Source organism: Theobroma umbraticum, unplaced genomic scaffold, assembly GCF_002168275.2.
Source record: "Theobroma umbraticum cultivar Fairchild unplaced genomic scaffold, ASM216827v3 scaffold_86.0, whole genome shotgun sequence".
Classification (NCBI taxonomy): domain Eukaryota; kingdom Viridiplantae; phylum Streptophyta; class Magnoliopsida; order Malvales; family Malvaceae; genus Theobroma; species Theobroma umbraticum.
This window is the reverse complement of record NW_018397263.1, coordinates 5,445,802-5,465,825: the sequence shown is the minus strand read 5'-3', so window position 1 is coordinate 5,465,825 and position 20,024 is coordinate 5,445,802. Positions and strand designations below refer to the sequence as shown.

The 20,024-nt window shown below is 32.9% G+C and overlaps 2 protein-coding genes across 4 annotated transcripts; one reads left to right on the top strand and one right to left on the bottom strand.

Annotated features, from left to right (window-relative positions):
* Nucleotides 1–12,526: 12,526 nt before the first annotated feature.
* On the top strand, nucleotides 12,527–14,479 carry LOC110420737 (protein LEAD-SENSITIVE 1-like). The gene is made up of 3 exons (XM_021434108.2): nucleotides 12,527–12,689; nucleotides 12,758–12,831; nucleotides 13,389–14,479. The coding sequence occupies exons 1-3, from the start codon at nucleotides 12,670–12,672 to the stop codon at nucleotides 14,000–14,002; spliced, it is 708 nt and encodes a 235-aa protein (XP_021289783.1). The 5' UTR covers nucleotides 12,527–12,669; the 3' UTR covers nucleotides 14,003–14,479.
* Nucleotides 14,480–14,902: 423 nt separating this feature from the next.
* Nucleotides 14,903–17,501, bottom strand: LOC110420399 (protein SEEDLING LETHAL 1, chloroplastic-like). 3 transcript variants are annotated; one of them, XM_089784258.1, is made up of 3 exons: nucleotides 16,740–17,497; nucleotides 15,655–15,708; nucleotides 15,009–15,144 (listed from the first exon to the last, which is right to left on the bottom strand). In XM_089784258.1, exons 1-2 carry the CDS (start codon nucleotides 17,322–17,324, stop codon nucleotides 15,685–15,687), a joined length of 609 nt encoding a protein of 202 aa, XP_089640384.1. In that variant the 5' UTR covers nucleotides 17,325–17,497; the 3' UTR covers nucleotides 15,009–15,144; nucleotides 15,655–15,684. The 3 variants fall into 3 exon arrangements, with proteins under 3 accessions (XP_021289369.1, XP_089640384.1, XP_021289368.1); XM_021433694.2 differs by lacking the exon at nucleotides 15,655–15,708 and having other exon boundaries at nucleotides 14,903–15,144; nucleotides 16,740–17,500; XM_021433693.2 differs by lacking the exons at nucleotides 15,009–15,144; nucleotides 15,655–15,708 and adding an exon at nucleotides 15,715–15,968 and having other exon boundaries at nucleotides 16,740–17,501.
* Between the last annotated feature and the right edge of the window lie 2,523 nt (nucleotides 17,502–20,024).

The following is a 20,024-nucleotide window of genomic DNA, read 5'->3' as shown; positions in this document are numbered from 1 at the left end:
AATGAGGTCGTGAGGTATAAAGTCTGACTCGTTGCCTAAGGCTTCTCTCAAAGACTTGGAATTGATTATGATGAGACGTATTCACCTATAATGGATATAATTACCCTTAGTTTCCTTATTAGCCTAGTAGTTTTTGAAAAATTGAAAGTACATCTTATGGACATTGTGATGGCATATTTATATGGTTCATTAGACGTCAATATTTATATGAAAATTCTCAAAGAATTAAAAATGCTTGAAGCATATACTCTTCGCAACTTATTTTTAATAAAGTTGCAAAAATCTTTGTACGGGTTAAGCAATATAACCACATGTGGTATCAATGCTTAAGTGAGTACCTAATTAAAGAATAATACAAAAATTATCCTATTTGCCCATGCTTGTTTATTAAGAAATCATAAATTGAATTTATTATGATAGCAGTTTATGTTGACAATATGAATTTGATTAGAACTCTAAAAGAATTATCTAAAAATGTTGAATATTTGAAAATGGGGTTTTAAGTTAAAGATTTGGGTAAAATAAAACTTTGTCTTAGTCTAGAGCTTAAGCATAAAGCAAATGGAATACTTGTCCATTAGTCAGCATACATTGAAAGATTGCTTAAACATTTTAACATGGACAAGGCTTACCTATTGAGCACCCCTATGATTGTAAGGTCTCTTGATCTCCAAAAAACACTTGTTTTGTCCTAAAGAAACTGACGAGGAGATACTTGGTCTTGAAGTATCACATCTAAATGTAATTGGGGCTTTGATGTGCTTGGCACAATATATAAAACTGAATATCGCATTTGCGATAAATTTATTGGCATGTTTTAGTTTTGAGCCAATCCAAAGACACAAGAATGAAATAAAACATATCTTCCGTTATCTCTAAGGAACTATAGATTTGGGATTATATTATTCCAAAGATTTCACTAAATCTAGTTTAGTTGGATATGTTAACATGGGATATAAATCTAATCCATACAAGGCTCGCTTTCAAAACGATTATTTATTTTACTATAACGGCATCACCATTTCTTAATGCTCTACTATGCAAATGTTAATAACTGTATCCTCTAACCCTCTGAGATTATTGCTCTATATTAACTTAGAAAAGAGTGTATTTAGTTGAGATCTGTTATAACATATATTCATAATTCTTGATGTTTAACATCGGTTACAAATTCTTCCACTATAATTTATGAAAATAATGTTGCTTGCGTTACACAAATTAATGGAGGATATATTAAAAGTGACAGGACCAAGCATATCTCGTCAAAATTTTCTATACTCACAAACTTTAAGAAATTCGACAAGTTAACATTAAACAAATTTGCTCCACCAATAATCTTACAAACCTTTTTACTAAATCATTATTGACGTCAATAGTTGAGAAATTAGTATATGGCATTAGAATGTGGCGAGTTAACAAGATGCAAGATTGATTTGCCCCTAGAGTGGCAAAGTAATGCTCCAAAATGGTAAATCCCAAAAGTTGTAATATGGCTCAATTGAGAGGGAGCAATTATGCATTATACATTATACTCTTTTTTCCTTCTAATCGGTTTTTCTCCCATTGGGTTTTTCTGGCTTAAGATTTTTAATAAGATACCCCAAAAATGGCAATATAGCTCAATTAAAGGAAAGCAATTATGAACTATGCATCGTACTCTTTTTTCCTTCTGATCGATTTTGTCATATTGGGTTTTTTCAGCTTAAGGTTTTTAATGATGCAATATAATGGACATTCAAAGAAGAGTGTTATGAATATACACGAATATCCATTGTGTTTCATAACATCCAATGTATCTCCCCATATCCAATGTACATATTTATGTTGGTACATCCATATCTCTTAGTTTCATTCAGTATATGTACATTCCTATCTATTAAGTTCATCCCCTCTATTTATGTAAATTCATTTTCCCTCTATCTATGTGTGCCTCTAAATAAAATAATTGTAGTTGATGGTACATACATTGGAACAAGAAATGACAAAGAAGATCTTCTTACATTCCTACTACTTCTCTTTAATATTCTCTTTCAAAATTATATTTCACAACAGAATAGAGTTTTTTTTTTCTTTGTAGAACTTGTTGTTCAATTTTCTATCCACACAAGAATATGTGTTGCAAAGATATTATAATGATGATTAGAGTGTCGATCCCACAAGGAATTGAATTAATTCTTACTATGAATTACTAAAATCACACACCTTAATTTAATCCAAATACTAAAATTTGAAATAAAAAAACAAAATTTAAAAACTAAATGATCTGTGCATCAAATACATACATTTAATAGGAGATTAAATACCTAATTAGTTTAAATTAGACTAGATTTAGGATCTAATTTAGGTGTTTTTAGTTATTTTATTAGTTTAATTTAATTTATATTTAAATGCTTATTTTAAGTTAATGATGTCAGTTTCATGCTATTTATATTTATTTTTATATTTTCGTAGGAGAAAAATAAAAAATAATTTCAATTGGTGAAGAAAGGTGCATAATGAACTGTCACTTTATTTGCATATGTTTCGATTTTTCAACCATATCTCCTATTACAAAAGTCCAAATGATATGATTTTGGACCATAAAAAAGAGAAGAGTTAGGGCTACAACTTTGATGTTTACCATTTTGCCTAGTTCTGATCAAAAGGTGGTCAAAATCTTTGTTGAATTAAAAGTACTGCACCAAAAAAAATAGAATTGAGACAAAACCTTTGAGAGCTACAGCTTTAGGAAATGAAAGTCACGCTGCTCAATGTATTTTCCAAAAATAACAAGCTTATGAGATTTTGGAAGTTAGGGCTTTTGGAGGCCATTTAAAGGGCCTTTTTTAGAGGTTTTTGGGATGAGGTTTTAGAGGTTTTTGGGATGAGGTAGCAAGCAATTTCTTTGGAGAAAAAGGGCCAAAAACAAAGCAAGAAAGTAAGAGAATTGAAGAGAGAATCAAGATCACAAAGCTTCAGCTATTAGCTTTTTCTTTCTACTTTTATATATATTTTTTATTTTCTTTGACTTGGATTAATGGTTAATTTTCTTTGGATGAAGTTTTTATTAGATATTATAAACTAAATTACTTTTCTAGTATTGCAATTGAACTCATATGTAATCTAAATTTTTAATCTCATTTTTGCTTATTTTCAATGGAATTGAATTGTTTATTCCTGGTTCTGTCTCCCTTTTGTAGAAATTGCTTTCTTTTGAACGTCTCTAAAACTTGTTGTATCTTCTCCTCATTCCCCGCTCCTTAATATCACAGGTGAATTCCTCCAAGGGCAACTTTGTAGGGATTGACAATAAGGGCCGATAAGGTACCAAACTTCAGTTCTGTCACCAAGCAAAATTCCTGTTTCAAGAATCGGGCCTTCATTTTGCTATGGCAAACCATAACTCACGCTCGATGGTGCCAGGTTGATTGATTCTGTGCAACATTATGTTGTACACTAGACTGGTATAGAATAAATTCTTATATGATTCAATGTCCATCATATGCCTGAAGCATGTTCTCTTCAAGGCTTCCAACTCATTTATTTTGTGCAGCATCTCACATATCACATGCAAATGTGTCCATTTACAGTGGATGTTAATGCCAGCGTTGAAGCCCCACTGGTCCCTTGGCACACAAAGCAAAGATTCCACATTCTCCTACTTTGTTCCTGTTCTATTTATTACCAACATAAAATAGATAAATATCACATTTTTATTTTAGTTAATGTGATAATTGTAAATTAAAAAAATAATAACTAGTTTTTACTATTTTTGCATACCTAAAAACAGAATAATTAATGCATGTGTAGAACATGGATTATTAAGTAAATCAACATATACATATAAAAGTATTATAGTTGACCCAAAATAATACAAAATGAACGCAATGACGGTCATGCAACACCATACAGATAAATTTCATGCAGTGCCATATCAATAAAACTCACGCACTTCTATACAAATAATAGTTACACAATGCCCTACAAAGAAGTCATGTAATTACTTACATTCAATTACGCAATGATCTATCAATAAGTCATACAATGTTAAGAACCTCTAAACCAATCACGCACACCTAAGTGACGCCATGTCTAAAACTAGTCATGCATAAGGCATTAGCCACTCACGCAAACCATCAATCACCTAAACCTTAAACCCCTAAACCCAATTTTTATCAACTAGTCATGCATGCCTATTGACTAGTCATGCATGCCTATTGACCAGTTATGCATGTCTTGTGATAGATATGACAATGTTTTTTGTTTTCTATTCATTGAGATTTTATTATGAGTTATGTTGAAAGATATTTTTGCAGAAATTTTCCTTGATGGCTCTTTTCTATGATATTTCACCATATTTTCAAAGATTTTGTGATCATTCATAAAGGTCAGGGATACATTCTTTGTATTATTTCAAGGCTTGCATGATTTTTTAATGTTAAGGTTTAGGTGTTTGAGAAAAATAATCTAAACACATTTCAACATTTGGTGATGGCCAAATATGATCTGCTTTCTATGATGATGAGTTCTTTCTAAGGTGTTAAGAGGAAATATCATTGTACAACTTCAACAAAATTGGCTATCCATTATTCTATTGAACCTATGAACAAGTCATGCAATGACCTATCAATCAATCACTAGTCAAGCAATAACTTATCAACCAGCCACGCAATGACCTATCATCAAGTCAAGCAATGCCAAACCTTTAAACCAAATACCTAATGCAATCACGCACACCCTAAGTGACATTACGTCTTAATCCAATCATTCATAAGGCATCAACTACTCACCTAAGCCCTCAGTCATGCAATAACTAAACCCAATTCCTATCAATCAATCACGCATGCTTATCAACAAGTCACCCATGCCCTGTCATCTTCTGACCTCAAAAACACCAAAAATACCAACTTCAAATTTATATTCAACAATTTCAAACAACAAGAATATCAATAAGAACAAGTAATATGCCTATGTTTATGCTCAAAAACCATAATGAATAACATGAAGAATAACAATAGCCTTAAACATTTCTCCACATGGTTAAAAATAAAAATAAAAATATATGCCTACCTTTCTCAGCGTAATGTGAACTTCCTCTCATTGATCAATATGTGAACCACTTTTATACAAATAACCATTCTAAAATGCTTCTATCACTGCTCAAAATGCTTGAAAGTTGAATCGACGAGGAATGCTTTCGAGATAATGCTTTGTAGGGAGATGTATGGTCTATCGATGAGAACTGAAGAGTTGCACCTCTAGTAAACATACTTAACTCGTTAATATAGTTCAGGTTGAGGTACGAAGCCAAACACATAGGTTAATTTTATTAAAGGTAATTTTGTCTTAATTTTAATTCTCTTATATAAAAATAGTTAAAATTATGAAGATGCTTATTTTTAAAAATGTCTTATGCATGGGGCCTATTTGTGAAAAAACTCTAAAATTAGTTTATTGTTTATAATATCGTGAGTTGTGTTAATTATTAGATATATCATAGCATGATGAACTTGAGTTTCAATTTTAATTTGGTCAAAAATCAAATTTAGATTTATTGGTCACCGCACAACATTTAGCTTGTCCAAACTTTATATATTAGTTAGCAAGCAAGCAATCAAGGATTTGCAAATCTTACATGATTCACTTAAAGGGTTGGATACATATCTCCTTTGTAAGTACTTAAAGAATAGGCTGAGAGATAATTTTTTTTGTTAATAAAAACTATAAATATAAGTAGTAGATACCAATTCTTTTTTTAGTAAGAAAGAAATTTGTAAATACTTTTTTAGATAAATAAACTTAAAGTAAAGTAACCAAGAGTGGGTGAATTCGTTATGAAGTACAAATCCTTTTTTTTTTTTAAGAAAACAAGATAGTATGAATATTTAAAAAATAGAGTTATAAAAACAAGGTATGAGCTAAGTAAAGAAGATGTAGAAAGTAAAGAGTACTTAGTCAAGTTTTTATAGAGGTTCGGTCTTTGATGCCTACATCTTCTTCGTTGATAACACAAGGAGTTCTAATCTGCTATCAATTGTCATTTTAACACAGGTTTAAGCACAACCTTTACAAGCCACTGTCTTTTAAGGATCAATCACAACCTTTACAAAAGTCACTATCTTTTTAGGATTAAGCATAATCCTTACAACCAAATGCCTTTTAAGAATCAAGCACAACTTTTCTAACTTTTCAATAGAGGTATAACCAAACTCTACCTTTTCAAGAGGAAGTATAACCTTTAACAATACATTTTACGTAGGGGTAAAACCAACAACAACAGATTCTAGGAAGTATAAGAAGCTTAAAATCTTTGACAAGGCTAGTAAGCAATTTAAGTGTAAAAGGATGAGAGATTTCTAAGTGGTAAGGACTAATAAAGGAATGTTTCAACTTAGAGGATTATGAAGATGAAGAAAGGAATGATATTATTGTGATATCTACTATTTTTCAAATGAAAGAAAGGATTTTTCAACTTTTTTTTCTTTTTGCTATCTTTTTGTTTTGTTTTTTTTTTCTCTTGTTGCTCTTTTGTTGTTGTTTTCTTTCTCTTTCCTAGCTCTTGATATTTTTTGATGCATTTCTAGGAGGTATTTATAAGCCTTGAAAGAATTTACCAATTGAGGTAAATTTAAAATGATTTCTAAACGTTGTGGCTAGTTGGATCAAGTTATCATACTTGAAGAATCGATTTTTTCATACTGAGACTCGATATTTTCTTTAGTCTTATGTTTGACAAAATTGACTTCTTGTCCTTGAGGTGTCTATTCTTCTATGTCACCTTAAAGTCTAGAACTTTTTGTTTCTTGAGAATCTATTCTTTATTTTTAAGGTGCTGATTCTTCTTAGCTTGATTCAAATGTTGCATCTTTCTAGTTTTCTTGAGGATCGAATTTTTCGTCACTAGGTGTCAATTCTTCTCTGTAGTTAGGCACTAAATTTTAAAATTTGAAAATGGTTTTTAACTTTCCATTTTTATCCATTCACCCCATTTTTTTCTTTTTCTCCAAGTTTGCGATTTTTCTCTTTGAAGCTTTACGAATCGACATCTAGTTTTTTGAAATCGATTCTTCTTTTAAAACTTGTGCTTGTTGACTCATCCTTTACTTGGAACTGATATCTATTTCATGGAGAATTAATTCTATCATGCTTGAACTTCATCAGTTTGCTCTCTGTTTCCCCCAAATCGATTTTTCTTCTTTGAGTTGTCGGTTTTTCCCTTGTTTTAATAACTTTTACACTTTCCAGAATCTATTCTTTTAAAAGGAAAAGTAGATTTTGCTTTCTGTATAGTTGAGAATTTATTCTTTACTTTCAAAAGATCGATTCCTAAGGTTGGTAATTTAAAGTTTGAGTTTGTTTAAAAGATATTTCTTTGCTTAATTGACTTCAAAACTCTTAAGGATTTTCTTCAAGTTTAAAAACATTTTCTAAGCATTTCCAAAGCATATTTAGATCAATCAATTTTGTCGTTTCAAAACCAAGCTAACACTTTTTTATATAACAAAAGTAAGAGCTAAATTTACTTTTTGAAGAACTCTTCTTGAATTTATGCTTACTTAAAAAAAAACCTTTGTAAAATTTTAAAAGCATTAAATCATTAAAGTATTTTCAAGAAATGATTTAGCCATGGAAATCAAGTAAAGCTTTGGCAAATTTACTCAAAAAATTCTCTCTCTTTTTATTCTATAAAAAAGGAACAAAAAACAAAGTATATCAAATATAAAGCTTATAGAGACAACATAAGATTAATAGCAAGAGTATATCAAATATGTGCACAAATAAAGGAAGCAAAAGAGAGATTTCATTAAGTACTGAAAGATTTACAAAAAGAATATTTGTAATACAATCATATATCAAATGAACAAAGCAATATGTATGCAAATGTTATGTAGTGTAGATGTGTTTATGCTTTAGGTGAATCAAATCAAACTTAGAGCTCTCATCTAGGTTATGGATGATTGTGGAAGAGGTTTTGTTCATCCTATCATTAAGTTTTTCTTGATTGTGTGCTAAGTCTATTTGATTGTCTACCAATTATTTAACTCCTCCTTCAAGTTTGTTTATGTTTTCTTGCATTTTTTTGATTGAGTGGCCACAATGATCAAACATGTTTTGGAACTAAAAGACAAACTTAGCAATTGCATCCTCAATCTTCCTAAGATTACATAGAGAAAATTCACCACAAATTTAGTTATTTGGAAATTAAAGAGTATAATACTCTTTATTGGTCTGGTATAAAATTGATTAAGAATTGTGGAAGAGTTATGACACAATTAGTATATGTAAGTGCCATAGGCAACATAATATATGCTGAACATTGTACTAGATCAAATATGGCACTTGCTGTTTGCAAACTTTTAAGGTTTATAGTTAAATCTAGCAAAAATCATTGGAAGGTTATTACTAGAGTACTTGGATATTTAAAGAAAATCAAATATTTGGGAATTTGTTATGATGATTTGCTTAGTTCTTTAGAAAGATTTTCTAATGCTAGTTGGACAACTAGTATTGATGAAAATAAATCTACATTAAGATGGATTTTTACGTTGGAAAGTGGTGCCATTAGTTGGGCATTTAAAAAGCAAACTTGTATTACACATTCTATAATGAAATTCGAATTTTTAGTATTGGCAATTGTTGGAAAAGAAGTAGCTAAAAAAATTAAGATATGATATATCAATAGCGAAGTTCTAATTCGGGTGAACTTACAAGATATAAAAAAAGTAGATTAAAGAAACAATGAAAGCTTAGCAAACTACGCGATCTCATGAAAAAGAGTTAATATTCTTAATATTATCAAAGTTATCTAATTTTCCTTGCACCTCTACTTCATGATTTCTCTATGAAGCCATCTCCACTTCAATATCTTTTTTAGCTCAGCTTCTAACAAAGACTTGTCAGCCTCTACTTTAGGAAAAGCTCTAACTCTATACATACAATCATTGAGGTACTTAAGTCTGAATTCAACATTACAGACATCATCTATAAACTGTAACATTAATTTTAGTTTCTCTAGTGAAGAACTTATCCATGGAATATAAGCAATCAAGAAAACTTTACCTAATATCTTCATCATATATAAAAAAGGCATCTATGCTCTTAAAAGTGTAAGGACTCCAAAACTTTCTGTATATACTATAAATACATTCTAAATATTCTAAATGCTATAATGAAACTTGAAAGTTATGGAAGTCGACTTTCATACCACTTTACTTAGCATGTGCTACATGAGTATTGGAAGCACTATTAACATCTCTATACCCTAGCACTGGGGAAGAAAAAACATGAAGATTAGGATCAGCATCAAGAATAATGTCAACATAAGGGATAACTTTAGCATTATTAGTAACAACTTTATCATCAAGAATAACCTCAACATTACAATTAGCCTCAATGTCAAGAAAAGCCTTAGCTTAAATAGTTTTGTGGAGTAAGAACAATCTCCTTCACATCATGTTTAAAATTAATCTCCATGATGTCAAATTGAGAGTTCCCATTCAACTGCATACAACAATGTAAAATGTGAATAATACGCAACATGCATATAACTATAACATTATTATTGCAAAAACAAAAAAAAATGAGATCAGATATATAACTAGTGAAGTGCTAGCTCATGTGATCTTACAAGATAAAAAAAAAGGTAAATTAAAGCAATAGCAAAAAAGCCTAGCCAATTATGTGATCTCGTTGAGAAGAGTCAATATTCATAATATTGGTAAAGGCATCTAATTTGTCTTGCATTTTGACCTCATGATTTCTCAGTGAAGCCATATTTGCCACAACATCTTCTAACTTAGCCTCCAACAAAGACTTGGGAACTTCTACTTAAAAAAAATACTCTAGCTCTAAACATACAATCATTAAGGCACTTAAGTTTGAATTCAATGTTACAAACATCATCTATAAACTATAACATCAGTTTTAGTTTCTCTAGTGAAGAGCTGATCCATGGAATATGGATAATCACTAAAGCTTTACCTAAGATCTTTATATGGAAGAAATGACATCTATGCTCTTCAAAGTTCATGTACTTCAAAACTCCCCCTCTATACTATAAATACGCTTTAAATATTCTACATGCTAAAATGAAACTTGAAAGTCTTGGAAGTCAACTTTCATATCACTTTGCTTAGTATGTTCTACATGAGTGTTGAAAGCATTATTAACATCTCTATGCTCTAGCCTTGAGAAAAAGGAAGCATGAGGATTGAGACCAATATTAACATCAAGAATAAGCTCAACATAAGGAACAACTTTAGCATTTGGAATAACTTTAACATCAAGAATAATCTTAGTATTAAGACTAATTGTAACTTGAGCAACTTCCAGAGCAAGAACAATCCTCGTTTCAAAAATAGTTGATTCCTTCTAAACAAAAATAGAAAAGAAAATTGAGGAAATGAATATAGTGGTAAAACAAATAAAAAACAAACGGTAAACATACTTTTTGATACATATGTTTCTTTTTGGTTTGACGAATAGAAGCTAAAGGAACAGCACGAGTTATAGGTTTTTCTTTATCTCTTTTTTCATTTACATCTCTCTTCTTTCTAAGAGGAATCAAGTGCAAAGATATGTCCTTGTTACTAACATGAGTGGTGTGAAGACTATCATTGGGATTAACTAGTGGCACAACAAAAGATCTTCATCCCTTTACATAGTTTCTTTAGTAAGCAAACCATCAAAAAGTATGAATACCATCTTTATTAAAAGTTAAAACTAGACAACTTTTAAGTTTATCTAAATCAAGTTGAAATCTTGCCATGAGAAATGAAGAAAAAAAGAAGAAAAATTGACAAATGAAGAAGGGTTAAGCAGAGCTAGATAGTCATATCTTAATTAGTGTGCCACTTTATAAGGTGAATACACTTCGAGAAGGAGTAAGTCTTTGTCTTCACTTGGACTAACACTCTTAATTATAAAAGCCAATTGGGAACTATGAATCCATACAAAAAAGTTAACTTCTTGTGAGCTCATTCTTCCAAAATGTAATGGGTGGCAATTTTAATAAATCTTAATATCACTAAATCCATTATTAGGTTGTACACAAGGTTTAGGATTGAATTCTTTTGCCACATTTATCACTTCAAGAATATTACCCTTTGAAGTCTAACCATGTCATGCCCAAGCTCAATAGTTATTCAAGGATAAAGTGCTATACATAGAAAAAGATATATAAGGATATATATATATTAGGCACAAGAGTGCAAATACTAAGCCTTTTTCGTAAACACGTCTAGATGAAGGAAGCATCTACATAAGTTAAGATTTGTGATGCCCAGTTGATTCCACAATCTTGAGTTGACACAAGTTTAGCCTTTTACATAGACATTCTAGATATAGTGGAGTAAAAGGAAATCTTGTTTTCTTAGCAATTTTCATTGTAGAAAGGAATGATTATTGAAGAGATCTCATCATCTGGACACCTGAGAAATACATGTCAAGCCAACCATAAGATTAACAAAGTGGTGCTCATTCTCATGGTTTAGGTATTCATGAAGGCTACTATCAACTCCTTTGGTGTTAAACTTCTTATAAAATAGTCTTATCCAATTGGAGAACTGTGCAACCTTTGAAATTCTACTAAAGCTTTTAAGAAGATTATGAAAATAAATTTTCGAGCACACTTATTTTTATAAAAGATTGATAGAATGAAAATTATTCTTTCCCATATAAGGAAGTTCTCAAAGAATACATACATCCTTCAATGTGAAAGTAAATTCCCCTTATGCTATAATAATAGTATGAGAAAATGTGCTCCACTTTATGAGAATAGCATACCATATATCCATCCTTTTCTCTTTATGGATGTTAAATTTGGAGGTGACCCGCACAATATCGAGCACTCCCGTAGATGAGAGGATTTTAACATAAGCAAGATTCTTCAACTCTTTATTTGCCCATTCGTCTTAATCATGAACAAATTGAGAATTAGAGCCAAATTTAGTAATGAAAAATGAAAACACACTACACTTAAACTTCAACTTCAAAACTGATTGCTTTGAAATTTAAAGTCTTTTATGAGAATGTGCTTTAAAGAATAAGTGATTCCAATAATATCCAATAGGTTCAAGAAGATGTTCATCAACTTGCCTGGGGAGAACGTTTTCGCAAAAGTGATCTTCTCTTCTTTCTCTATTAGCTTTGTCTTCTCAATTTTTTTAGAATAGAAGGAACTTCATTAGTCTTTTCCACTCAAAACTTTTTTGGGAGGAAAAACTTCAAAAGCAATATTCTTCTTTTACTACTCACCTATTCTTTTCACCTACCATAACATTTAATACTTCAAAGATTATTCTATTCTTTCTCTCTACGACCTGTACTAAATTCTTTTACTTATTTACAATACTTTCTCTAATCTTATCACATGAACCCCTCTACAAAATCCAAATTAAAAAGAATGGCAAACAAATTTTGTGGGCTGGCAGTCAATTTAAGCCCATCAAGCTAAGTAAAAGTTATGGATATTGTAGTATCAATTCAAATCTACAATTCATTCTTATCTTACACATTTAATCTGTTGGATCAAACTAAAATTGGGATTGCATGTCAAGTACAGCCCGATTAGTAATAACTTTGCCCAACCCGAAGACATCCATCAATTTCTCATCCCAAATAATTTCCAATAAATGCCAGTGGTAGAACAAAAGGGGGATCCAGGAAGAATTGTCCAAGGAAGAACAACAGATGGGGATGCTAACCCACAGGTATATCTGCTGCCGTGGCTTTTATTTTGTTTGGACAACATTGAAAGATGTTGTTTTAATGAATGCAGAATCAATAAGGAGAGTCTAAAACCTGGTGACCATATTTACTGTTGGAGGATAGGCTTTCTCTATGCTGATCATGGTATAGTCTGTTTGCACTTTACCCACTTTTTATGTTTCCAGTATGGATCTCAGCTTTTTAGATAGAATCATGTTCAGTCACCTTTAGTAGTCCAGAATTAATAGATCTTTCTTCTTTGTTTTCAAAAAAAAATGTGGCGTCAAGGAAAAATGTTTGGTCTTCAGATTCTTCCACATCTATAGTTACGAGGCATTTGTTAAAATTGGAATTTAAGATTCATATATAGGTTTTACAATTGTGTTGATTCCTGATCCTTATTAATTCATAGTTCAGCAATGGCTATAATTCTTTGTTGAACGAGGATTTGGTTGCAACAACCCGATGCATTGCCACCTTCACTAGAACCTTCATTTCCTTTTATTGGTGATTGCAACAATAAAAATTAGATCATTTTGTCAGGTAGATTAGTTAACTTCTTATCTCCCCCTTCCACCCTCAACTCTGAGCCTTAATTTTACTGCTATTTCAGTCTGTTGAACTTTGGTTCTATTGAAAAGTTGACTAGCACTCTTAGTTATTTGATCTTTTTCTCTATATATGTGCAAATGAATAAGCAGGCATCTATGTAGGAGATGACAAAGTCATTCATTTATTGAGATGTTGTTCAGAAGGAAGAGGAAGTTTGCTGGATCTTCCCCTGAATGTATCAATGCTAGCACAATCTCAACAATCCTGCCCTTCCTGCACTCAAACAAAACGAGATGGGATCATCAGCTCTTGCCTCAACTGCTTCCTAGGTGGTAGAGTCTTGCGCCGGTATGAATATGGTGTTAATAATGCTCTCTTTATTGTGAAAGTATGCGGTGGAACATGTACTCGGGCAGTCTCTGACTCAGCTGATGTGGTTGTTCATCGGGCAAAGTACTTGCTTGATTATGCAACCAATAGCTATAAACTATTCATGAATAACAGTGAAGAATTTGCCATCTACTGTAAAACTGGAGTGGCCGTTGCAGGCTACGGAACACCAGTGCTGAAGGGACAAGCTGCATCTATACCCAGTTTCTTACTAGCTGCTTGCATGTCTGCGCCTCTGCATTTAAGCAAAGCAAATGGACTTTGCACAGCTGCAACATTGTTTGGATTATATAGCAGTCTCAGGTGTATTTTGGACATCAGGCGTAATCGGGATGAAGTGAAGGTAATCGTGGAGGATCTGGTAGGGAACTAGAGAGTATCTCCGGGGGAGGCTGGTGGTTACAGCATTGACCAAGGATCTCACAAATGACAATGAAGCTGAGAACAAGCTTTTGCTTCAGGGCATTAGACCCCGTTCTGGGTTATGGCCCATATCCTTCTTGTTCTGTTTCTTTTCTATGCTACTCTGATATGGTACTACTAGTATTTATTTGTTACTTCATGTGGTAATTCATTTTTATTCTTTGGTCCATTGCCAGTGGTCTCTTTATATAGTTTTTAAGTATATGTTTTTTGTTGAATCTTCAAAGCCTTTGGCGACGTTAGTTTTTCTTAAAAATTGCTTCTTGCACTTGTGGCATCAAATATCAGGCCGTGATCAGCAACTTCTTAGACTGCAAGTTTCCGTGAAGGAGGCATCAACTCCCAGTCTTCCACTGATTACTTTTGAGGGTAGAAATTCATAATTGTGATTGGAAACTTGTAATGCAATAATTATAAGTGAAATGTTCTCGGAAACTTAGAATGTTAAAATGATAGCAGGATTCTTCTGAAATGTCATAGCAGTGAGGAAGTAGGATAAGGGAAACTGCTTTTCCAGCCACTGTCAGATCGGGATGAAATACTGGTTTGTTTGGATCGAAAACTAAGTGGGAAAACTGAAAACGCCCAACAAAACCAGCGATATTCTTAATGGTGATGGGTCTGGTAAGAAGTGAGGCAGGGGAGGCTATCGTAGCTTCGGCTTCGCCGGTCTTCCGGTCATTGTATTGATCCATGAGCTTGAACCTCTGACAACGGATCTCACCAGTGCCAGAGACTAGGGGATTAGGCTTTTGTTGGTCGCTAATAATTCTTTAATGCTAAAACATTTTCTCAAGAGTATAATGCATCAAGTTCCATGGCGTTTGAAGCAATTAAAGATGTCCAGAATTATTGCATTATTAATTTCATAAGCAATTAATCATGTCTACAGGGAAAAAAGTATTGCAAAAGTTTGTATAGACTGATGGTATTAGAAGTGAGCTTGTTTAAGCTTTACAAATACATCCAGCCCTTCATATGCTTCGACTAAAGGTAAAACCCTTTATGCTCTAGCAATGTCCATGAGTCTCTTGGCCTGCCAACAAGGTGGATTACTGCACTATCCCATTGAAAATGAGCTGAGGAGTCTTTCTGCCATTTGTCCAAAGGCATGGATTAGGCCACTGAAAATGCAAGTGAACAATCCAGCATGGCCACAGCCCACAAACAAGCTTGCTTAATAGGATTATACACCAAAGGTTTATTATTATTATTATCTCTTTTACTGTCTCAGTTCTCATCCTCCTTCCAACCAAGAATTAGATAGGGGTCAAAGACCAAGTGTCGACACAATCTTTCAACTTCAACTAAATGCTGCTACGAACAACTATAAAACCATCTTAATTTCATAGATACCAATGACAGGAGAAATGATGCTTCAGGAAGGGGAGGACAGTACTTTCAAGTCCATAATGGAAGAAAACAAAAGTTGTTTGCTGAGGCATGGTTCCAACTTAGCTGATACTTGAACTATCTATTAATATAATCGAATGCCTTGGTAATTATCATGTCAAAACCTAGGCCAGCCATCATAACTGACTCAGAATTCAGCAGGGATATAACTTGATTTCAGGTAACACAGAGAACTTAAGCAAGACTTACATTTACTGACATAGAGAACTGAACATCCCCTCAGTTCATCTCCAGGTGACTTGACTACAGCATATGGAAAAACAGTGATAAGAACGGTATAGGAGAAAAGTGACAGAAATTGTACTATAAACCTCCATAATATAAATGATCAAAGTAGCTTGTTATCTCCTTGGTCAATCAAAGCCCACAGAATATACAGAGAACATGTTATCTAAAAATGCTCTGGAAAGAAGGGACCCCAGACGGAATACAGAAGAAACTAAAAGGGAGGTGGGAAGGAATCTCAACCAATGCAAACTCTCTCTGTTCCTTAAATGAAAAGCCTGAAGCAAATGAAATAACCAACAAATATTCAAATAGAATTAGCATTACCCTGAGTTCCATAAACCTCACAGAACTAGGAGAACAACTAAGCCAATAATGCCCTCTAATGAACCATTTCAATACTCATGAACTATTCAGAAAATGTCATCATCCATTTTGTCTACTCGATTTGAATTTACTCAGGGCTTTACATCTTCATCTCAATCTACTAAATGGAGCCATGTAAAACCCATATTAATTCAGGTTCCAGTCACCAAATTTTCACATGATTGTAGAAAGAAAAACAACAAAAACGAAAGATGAGTAAAAATCAGTTCATTCTTTTTTACAGTATACTGAATCATATACTATTCGATATCACAATTTTTTGAACACCACAAAGGAGACCCCTTAAACGGCAACGAAGAATTACAACAGACCTCCAGTCTATTACGAAACTCAACTTCACTTGTCCTTAACAAAACAGGCAAAGGAAAACAGACCCCTTTTTCAATACAACATTGGTGCCTTGGCTTTATCCTATTCTCCAAGCTAAACGAAAAATACTGCGGAAACTCTTTAAGTTCTTTCAAATCTCTCCCCATTTCCACCACGAAATAATTCAATTTCGGCTCGTAATTTTCCTTAACACTGTAATTAAACAGTTGAGGAAATCTACGGAACATCGAAATCGCGTGCCTGTAAGAGAACCCCATTTTTTGGAAGTACTCGATACGAGGAATCAGTTTGTTTTCCACGCTGCAAGAGAGTAAGGAAGTGTGTTTTTTTACCTCGGAGATGCCGATGTTTTGAAGGAAATAGAGGGTGGGACGCAGCTGGGTTTCCACGTTGCATGTGAGCAATCTGGGTCGTCGGTTGATTACTTTCTTTAAATCAGAGCCGTTGACGCGGGCTTCGCGGAGGAGGAAAGTGAAGATTGGGAGCAGCGAAGTTGGTTTGGTGGTTAGGATTTCAGGACACATGGAGAGGATTCGCCGTAGCTCGAGCGTAGTGAAGTTGAAGGAGGTGAGAAAATCAACCGCTGATTTTAGATCATCGAGAGAGGTGGTTATGATGGGAGGGTGGTGTTGGATTAGGGAGAAAAAATCAAGACCGATGGAGTCAAGGTGAAGCATTTTTTCTTGGAAGTCGGAGTGGGAGCTTGGGGGTGGGGATATGGAAGGGATTTCTGGGATTTTGGGTGGTTTGGGAGGGAGAGGACTAGTGATTGTTTTGGAAGAAAAAGTGGGGAAGTGGAGGTTTCTTGGGCGAGAAAGTGAAGGAAAATCATGGTGTTTATGGTGGTGGTGGTGGGGGGAGGACAGTAAGGGAGGGAAAGGGTTGTTTTTGGAGAGGAAAGGGAGTGTGTCTTGCATTGTGTTGGTCTACATTGTCGGGTTTTGAGGGTGGCGCTTGTTTTTCTGGTGAGGGGAGAATAAAGGAGGGGGAAGAGACAGACCGAGAGAGAAAGGGGGACGATTAACAGGATAAGGCTCCAAAAATTTTATGACTTGAAGATTGTCAGCCAGATTGCTATCTGAAATCTAAAGAGGGTTCATGAAGTTTGGACAAAAATGGGTTACATGTTTCTTTCGGCTACGAGGGAGGTGGACTTGGACCTACATTCAGACTGGACTCCTAGGATTTTTGGGCCAAGTTTTATATCCTCCATCTCATAAATTTTTTTTGATGGGGTTCTATTCTGCAAATGGAATTGTACATCATCTTTTATGTATAGAAACTTCTCAATCAAATGGAGTAGTGAAAAGGAAACATCAACATTTATCGATGGTGGCAAAATCTGTAATATTTCGATCCAAATTATCCTCAAAATTTTGAGATGATGCTATTCTAGTAGCTGCCCACTTGATAAATAGGATACCAACATCTATTTTGAAAAACAAAACACCAAAAATGTCCTTTTTCACATCTCAAAGTCTTTAGACCGTTTTGTTATGCTTCCACATTGTCTTGTAACAGAAAGAGTTGATCCTAGACCAAGAAAATACATTTTTCCTGGATATCCAATTGGCATTAATGGATATAAAAGTATATGATTTGAGGGTAAAATAGTCATTTACTTTTAAGATATTATTTTTCATGAAACCATTTTTCCTTATCATTGTGATTCTTATATAAATGCATTTCATCATTCTGATCATTTTAATATTTCTAACTATCTATATTTTGATATTTTTGATCTTATGCGTAACAATAATTCTCATCCTACCACTTATTTACCAAATAAAGGATCATTTGATAATTTTTTTGACGACATTAATACAACCTTAAACATTGCTTCTAATGAAACTACAAATTCTTCACATTCCTTTTATTCTAATCCATCACCTACCTTATTTACAAAAAAGTACTAGATTAAGAAACCCTCCTAAATATTTTGACGTTTATCAATGTCAATTGCTTTCTCAAACAAAATTAGTTATTGCTATTTTCGTTCAACAACACTTATCTACTTCACAATTATCACAATCTCATAAAAGCCTTGACCATTTCACTTACCAACATTTTTTTAATTTAAACTTATCAACAAGCCATCAGATATGATCATTGAAAGGAAGATATGCAAGTTGAATTGATTGCTTTAGCAAAAAATAAGACTTGGATAATAATACCCCTATCAAGATATACTCATGTAGTGAGGTGTAAATGGGCATACAAGGTGAAACTTAATTCTCATGGCAGCATAAGTTATAAAGCAAGGGCCAAGGGTTATAATCAGTGAAAGGGATTTGATTACTAGGAGACTTTTAGCCCAATTACTAAGCAAACTAATGTCAAAGTTCTTTTGGCCATATCTATTGCTAAAGGTTAGTTCTTAAGGCAATTAGACATCGACAATGCATTCCTCCACGGTGACTTAGATGAAGAGGTATTCATGGGCTTGCCTCAAGGATATGAACTTCAAGGTGAGTATAAATCTTCACTAGGTTGCAAACTTGTATGCAAATTACAAAAATTTTTGTATGATTTGAAGCAGACTTTAAGATAATGGAACTCTAATTCACTGAAGCTTTATTGAGGTATAAATTTATTCAATCTAAAGTTGATTACTCTCCATTTACTAAGACAAAGAATAATGAATCTATGACATTATTAGTTGATGACATCTTGATAACAAGTTCATTAGTTGCAATTTTTGATAGAGTAAAACAGTTGTTTGGTGACAGTTTTAAACTAAAAGATCTTAGCAAGTTAAAATTTTTCCTTGGTATTGAAATTGCAAGATTTACTTAAGGTATTTCATTGTGTCAAAGGAAGTACACTCTAGAGTTATTGTTTAAGTATGGTATGTTGGGCACAAAACTAAAAAGTACTTTGATAAACTATAATTGTAAACTGACCAGATGAAGGTCAGCTAGTAGATGCTACTAGATACATAAAACTCGTTGGTAAGTTATTCAAAAAGAGATGAATAAAAGTAAGATAGGTTGCTATATTAATGGAAATTGAAGGGAGTGGGTTCAATAGGAAAATGAGATGTTGCATTAATGGTACTTGCTAGTTTGAGTAGATAAAGGTGAGATTTGAAGAAACTATAGGAAATGAGGTTGTGCTTGAAGTTTGATGAGGCTATGGGTTGTTTAGTTGTATTCAATGGAGCTTAGGGCTTTGATACCATATGAAAAGATATGAATAAAAATAATATTGAAGATGAAAATAAGGCCTACTCATTTGCATTTAGTTCAATATATTTATAATACAAGTATATGTTTAGATAAATTGTTACAAAGATAAAACCTTTTTGAGTTTTGATAACTCTATGATATAGAGTTATTTGGACTTAATTTTGATACTAATTTAGCTCAGTTCTTGTAGTAATGCATAGAAATTAGTAAGTTTTATTTAAATTAATTTAGGTTAATTAATTTAGGTGAGTCAATCTAATTTTAGTTAATTTTATACTTAATTTGGTGTTAATGTGATTAAGATAGGTTGTTGATTTATTTGTGCTTTTGTGAGTGTTTAATGAAGGAAAAATTTTAATAGAAGAAATAGAGCATTTTGAGGTGTAGACTTCCACTGCACATGTTTCTGTATTTCAACCATAACTCTCT